Source organism: Pinus tabuliformis, chromosome 7, assembly GCF_031772625.1.
Source record: "Pinus tabuliformis cultivar Carrire ecotype Pingquan chromosome 7, CPIR1, whole genome shotgun sequence".
NCBI classification, from domain to species: Eukaryota; Viridiplantae; Streptophyta; class Pinopsida; order Pinales; family Pinaceae; genus Pinus; species Pinus tabuliformis.
The window spans coordinates 794684957-794690278 of NC_142293.1; the positions used below are offsets into that span (position 1 = coordinate 794684957).

General features: G+C 43.1%; 1 protein-coding gene across 1 annotated transcript; it reads right to left on the minus strand.

Annotated features, from left to right (window-relative positions):
* Positions 1-4000: 4000 nt before the first annotated feature.
* On the minus strand, positions 4001-5008 carry LOC149249963 (uncharacterized). Its single transcript, XM_089453524.1, has one exon. The coding sequence runs from the start codon at positions 5006-5008 to the stop codon at positions 4001-4003; it is 1008 nt and encodes a 335-aa protein (XP_089309650.1).
* Positions 5009-5322: the final 314 nt, after the last annotated feature.

The following is a 5322-nucleotide window of genomic DNA, read 5'->3' on the forward strand; positions in this document are numbered from 1 at the left end:
TGAGAAGCAACCACAGATAAATGAATTTGTTTGGATAAAACTCATAATTTGTCTAATTAGAGGGTCGACAGTTCAAAGTGATAGAAATCTTCAAGATATGTCTTCAATTCTGTCTAATATGTGCACTCCAGAATTGTTTCAAATAACCAAATCACATTACTAATGTGATAGCCATATCAAGGGTCCATTCTGCAAATCTGCAATGTTCCAATAGATTCCATCGAGGTTCCATGCATGGGAGTGATCAGATCTTGTAATAACAACACACACAGCACGCGAAGGCTGCGTGTGTTGTTATGTGTTCACCCTACCGTTTTTATAACATGAAACAACTAAATTCCAAAACCCTATGCTTAGTTTAACTGTTAATTAAAGATTAGTATTAGGGTTAAGTTAATTAAAATCGTTTTTTTGCATAAACATGTGCCACGTCCCCCCACGCCCCCTCTCGCCCCCCCACGTCCCCCCACATCCCCTTTTTCGGAAATGCCCCCTCAGGAAAGGGAAACGACTCCCTGGCACGTCTCCTTGAGTTTCCTCATTTTTGGGGGCGTGGGGAAACGTCCCCTACTCGTCCCCAAGTCCTAGGAGCACGGGGGAGCAAGGAAACTGGATCGCTAGGGGGGACGGGGGGTGAGTCCCCGTGGAACACTGGGGCCAACTGTAGTCATAATAGACCAACCATGATAGAATTGTAAATATGACAACACTATATTAGTCCCATATGTATCTCACGGTAGATTGTGTGAAGTGATATGTTTTTTTTCCAAAATAGAAAATTCATAATTTCAAGGAGAAATTACATGCTGTAGATGCCCGAAGGCATATGCGATAACTGTGGCACTCGTCCACTGTCTAGAAACCAGTTGCAGAAAATAACCCAGAGGGTGTACAGTATTGGTGCAGAGACCATCAAAAGATAAATAAGAGTTCAGATAGTATCGGCTATATACAGAAGTTGTCCGAAAATAAGCAAAATTACTGTTTATATACAATAAACATGGTCAAAAAGTTCATGATAAAAAAACTGTGCAATTGAGGCTGTTGCCTAACTAGAATGCCCCATCAATGTAGGGCCTGTGAAAAAACTGGTATGTCCCTGCTGGGGAGAATTCAGTGATCATCCACTCGCCTAGAGGAAGATGCGTCGCTTCCTTCGATAGCCGGTTAGCAGTTCCATTCCTTTCCCTATAGATGTGGGAAACAATTATCTGATCAAGAAATGTTTTGAAAAAAACAATTTCTTCCAAGATATTCTTCAATGAGTATGCAGAACAGACAGCATTGTTGTTAAACCAATCAATAACATTCTTTGAGTCGCCAAATATTTGAAAATTTCAGGAATTTTTGATAATGGCAAAGTATAGAAGATGTCGAAGTGATATCAGCTCTGCATGGTTGTTTGTACCTAGTCCTAGAGCCATGCTAATCTGAAAGAAATGGGATTCTGATAGGTGGAATAGAAAGCTGCCCCCACAGCTCTACTATTGAGCAGCTCCATCAAAATAGGCCCACGGCAATTCCTTGTTTATATGCTCTTGTCAAATGATTCTAGGCTTGTCCTATCTATTTTCAATTGGCTGTTACGCATAGGCCGCACAGATGATAGTATGGAGTAGATTCCAGTTGACTTGTCTATCTTCAAAAATGATAGAATTCCTCTTGATCCATATGTGCCATGAGATAAGGAGTGGAAGGTTTCGGGGTCTTTCCGCCGCCGAGGTGCGCCACCAGAGTTCCCAAGCTGCGATGATATCCTCCCCCTGCCAGTTCGTATTCAAGTTTAAAGTTTGAATGACCTGTGACTAGATATTCCTGGTGGTGGGAAAAGAGAGGAAGAGATGATGGGTCGATTCCTCGTCCTGTAGGCAAAGCACACAATGGGATGGTCCAGAGAAAGCCCTTTTTTTAAGATAGGAAGCGGTAGGGATCTTGTTTGCCAAAATGTTCCACATCAGTAATCTAGTGCCTGGGGGGGCTTTTAGTTTCCATAGAGACACCCACCAGTCTTTGATGACCGCAGGTTTTTTATCTTCAATAATTTTGTCATAGCCCAATTTCGGTGTATATTGTCTAGATTTAGAAAGTGCCCATATAAGTTCGTCTTCTGCCATCCTTAATCTGACATGTGATTCTGTAAGGCCCTGTATGTAGTTCTGCCAAGCTCCACTCCATTCAATTGGGATATTCAAGTGTTGTTCACTCAACCAGGCTTGTGAAAAAAGGTTAGAATTCTATTGGTCTCCAATCTGAGCAAGGAACTTTATGCCTCTGTTATTTAGATGATGTACCAGCCCCTCTGGTAACAAATGTGAGTTTCCACAGCCTGACCATGGGTCGATACCAATGCGAACAGATGCGCCATTTCCAATTTGCCATAGTAAGCCTTCTTTTATAATGGACATAGAATTTAGTATGGCTCTCCATATCCCCGATATACCTTTTCTACTCCAGTTCGGTTTTCTGATCCAGTCAGTGATGGTCAATGGCCAGATATATTTGTGATGAATAACCTCCGCCCATAGACTGTTTTTCTTTAGAAGGATCCATCCTTGTTTGGTAGCCAAGGCTTGAGCAAATGCTGGGAGTAATTTAAGATCCCATCCTCCCCATTTCTTTGGAGTAGCAATTTTGGTCCATTTGACCCAGGCAAAAGTCTTGCCCTCCTTCTTTCCATTCCATAGGAACTTGCAGCAGATTTGTTGGATTCTATGGAGGATACCTCTTGGTATCCAGGCTAGTGACATCCAGTACACCGGGGTGGCTTCGAGAACCGATTTAATCAGGATGAGTCTGCCCGCTCTAGAAAGTAGTCTATGACACCAACAGCTAATTCTTTTTTCCACTTTTGTGATAAGCCAGGTCCAGTTTGCAATCTTGTATCCATCAGGTTTGAGCCTGAATCCCAGGTATTTGATTCCCTCCAACAGGTCTGTTTCTTGGAAGTTAATTTTTTGATTGGAAGGAGAGATTCCCGTGGAGTGAAATCAGATAGGGAGATGGTAGATTTTTCTTTGTTTATTTCCATCCCTGTAGCTCTATAGAAAAGAATCAGAATTTCATTGAGTGAGGTGGTGTCTCGGACACTCCCATTCAAGAATATCAATATGTCATCTACAAAAAGTAAATGTGTAAGATAAAAATGCTCCATGATCTTTAGCCCACTGATACCCCTGCTCCTTTTTGCAGTTGCTATAAGTCTACTCAGTCCTTCCATGACTAGAAAAAAAAGGAGTGGTGATAGAGGGCAGCCCTGCCTAATTCCTCTGTCTATATTGAAAGATGAAGTGGCTGATCCATTAATTAGAATAGCAAAAGAGACAGAAGAGATACAACCCATGATCCAGGATATAATGATGGGGGGGAAACCCAAATGCAAGAGGATCATTTTTAGATAAAGCCAATTCACTTTGTCAAAGGCCTTCGATAGGTCGATTTTGAGGGAGATGCCTTTGAGATTTTTGTATTTAATGGAATGAAGGGCTTCCTGGGCTGTTCCAATGGCATCCTGAATATGACGATGATCAAGGAAGGTGAATTGCTCCTGGGAGATGTGGTTAGATAGAAAGGGCTTGATGCAGTTAGCAATAATTTTAGAAATGATTTTGTATAGACAGTTGCAAAGGGATATGGGCCTGAAGTCGTTGAACGAGGTGGGGGAATCAGACTTAGGAATCAAGGCAATATAGGTGAAGTTCATGGGAGGGTGTATATGACCATTGATTCTGCTCTCTTCAATGACTGCCAACAGATCCTCCCCCAACAGTTCCAGGAAAGCCAGGTAGAACTCCACTGGCTAGCCATCCGGACCCGGACTTGTGTCTTTTTTGAACCACTTTAATGTTGCTTCTAGTTCCTCCATAGTGACTGGTTGTATCAAGTCCTCAACTGCATCAGGTTCCACAAACCTTGGGAAATGACCAGCTAGGTTAATGATATCCGGGAGATTAATAGCTGTCGGTGTAGTAAATTGTCTTTTAAAACCCAACCTGGCTAATTGCTAGTGTGATAAGACCCATCCATCAGGTTCACAAGGCAGCTGCCAGATAGTATTCAATGCCTTCCTGCCATTTGCAAAGTTGTGGAAGAACTTTGTATTACCATCTCTCGCTTGCAGCCAGGTGGCTCTGCTTTTCATCCTCCACTGTTCTTCTTTGTCTAGTAGCAGTTTGGATTTTTTCTTCTCCAGGTTATTCAACAACACTTTTGAATCCTCTGATATGAATCCAAGCCCCCGTTCATCCATTAGCTGTGCAATCTGTAGCTCAATATCAATGAGATGCTGATCATCTCTCAGTTTCTTCCTCTTTGACCATTCCTCTGTCCTGCTCCTGAGAGTTTTGAGTCTTTCACAAAAATCCGCTGCCATCCTCTGAGCCCTCAGCGGAGGTTGTGATCTCCAGAAATCAGTCACGAGATTGATGAAATCCGGTTCTTGTAGATAGCCGGAAAAGAATTTGAAAGGAGGACGGGGCTTCTTGGTAGGTCCACTGACTTGAAGGAATATGGGGAGATGGTCGGATAAGCCACCAGTGCCGACCCATTGTCTGTACAGGGGGAGATTACGGAGGAGGTCTTCATGGATCAGGAATCTGTCCAATCTCCGTCCCAAGGCAGCTTCCCCCGTTCGCCTGTTATGCCAAGTGGGGACTTTCTTGTTCATGGGAACATCAACCAACTTGTAGGTGTCCAGTAGCATACCCATCTGCTTCGATATAGCATCCAATTTTGCATGATGTCCCCAGGATTCCTCCATACCCAACGAAAAATTTAAATCTCCCCCAGTGATGGTGGAAGTAGTCACAAGATTATTGTCCAAAAAATTGAGCCAAAAAGCCATTCTGTTCTGGTTTGGGGCATAGATGTTGATAAATTTTAATGGGAGATCGAGTTCCCCCATGAATATGTCCATGCCAATAAAGCCCCAGCCTCCCCAGGATGATATTATCTTAACAGTCCTGGGGTTGATACCAATAGCAAGACCACCCGATTTTCCATTTGCATCCATACCCTGAAAAACCCAACCCGGAAGGATGGATTGAAGGGTTTTCATGGAGATGTCCAAAGTGCAGAGAGTTTCCTGTAGCAAGAGGGTGTCACATTGGAGTCCATTGCCATCCGCTTGAGAGCCAATTGCTTTTTGGGGTTGGCTAATCCCCTACAGTTGTAGGAGAGCTAAATCATGGGGAACTAGGGGCAGAGGGCTCAAATGCTCTAAGCACCCTTTCAATGGCATATTTTTGGCCTCACGTAACATCAGACACAACCAACTTAATGGCTGATTTGATATTGGATGGGCAGCCTCTAGGAGGTTTATATTTA

What these genes read in the sequence shown, in the direction of transcription:
- LOC149249963 (XM_089453524.1), bottom strand. Translation starts at nt 5,008, where the DNA reads ATGGATGCAAATGGAAAATCGGGTGGTCTTGCTATTGGTATCAACCCC.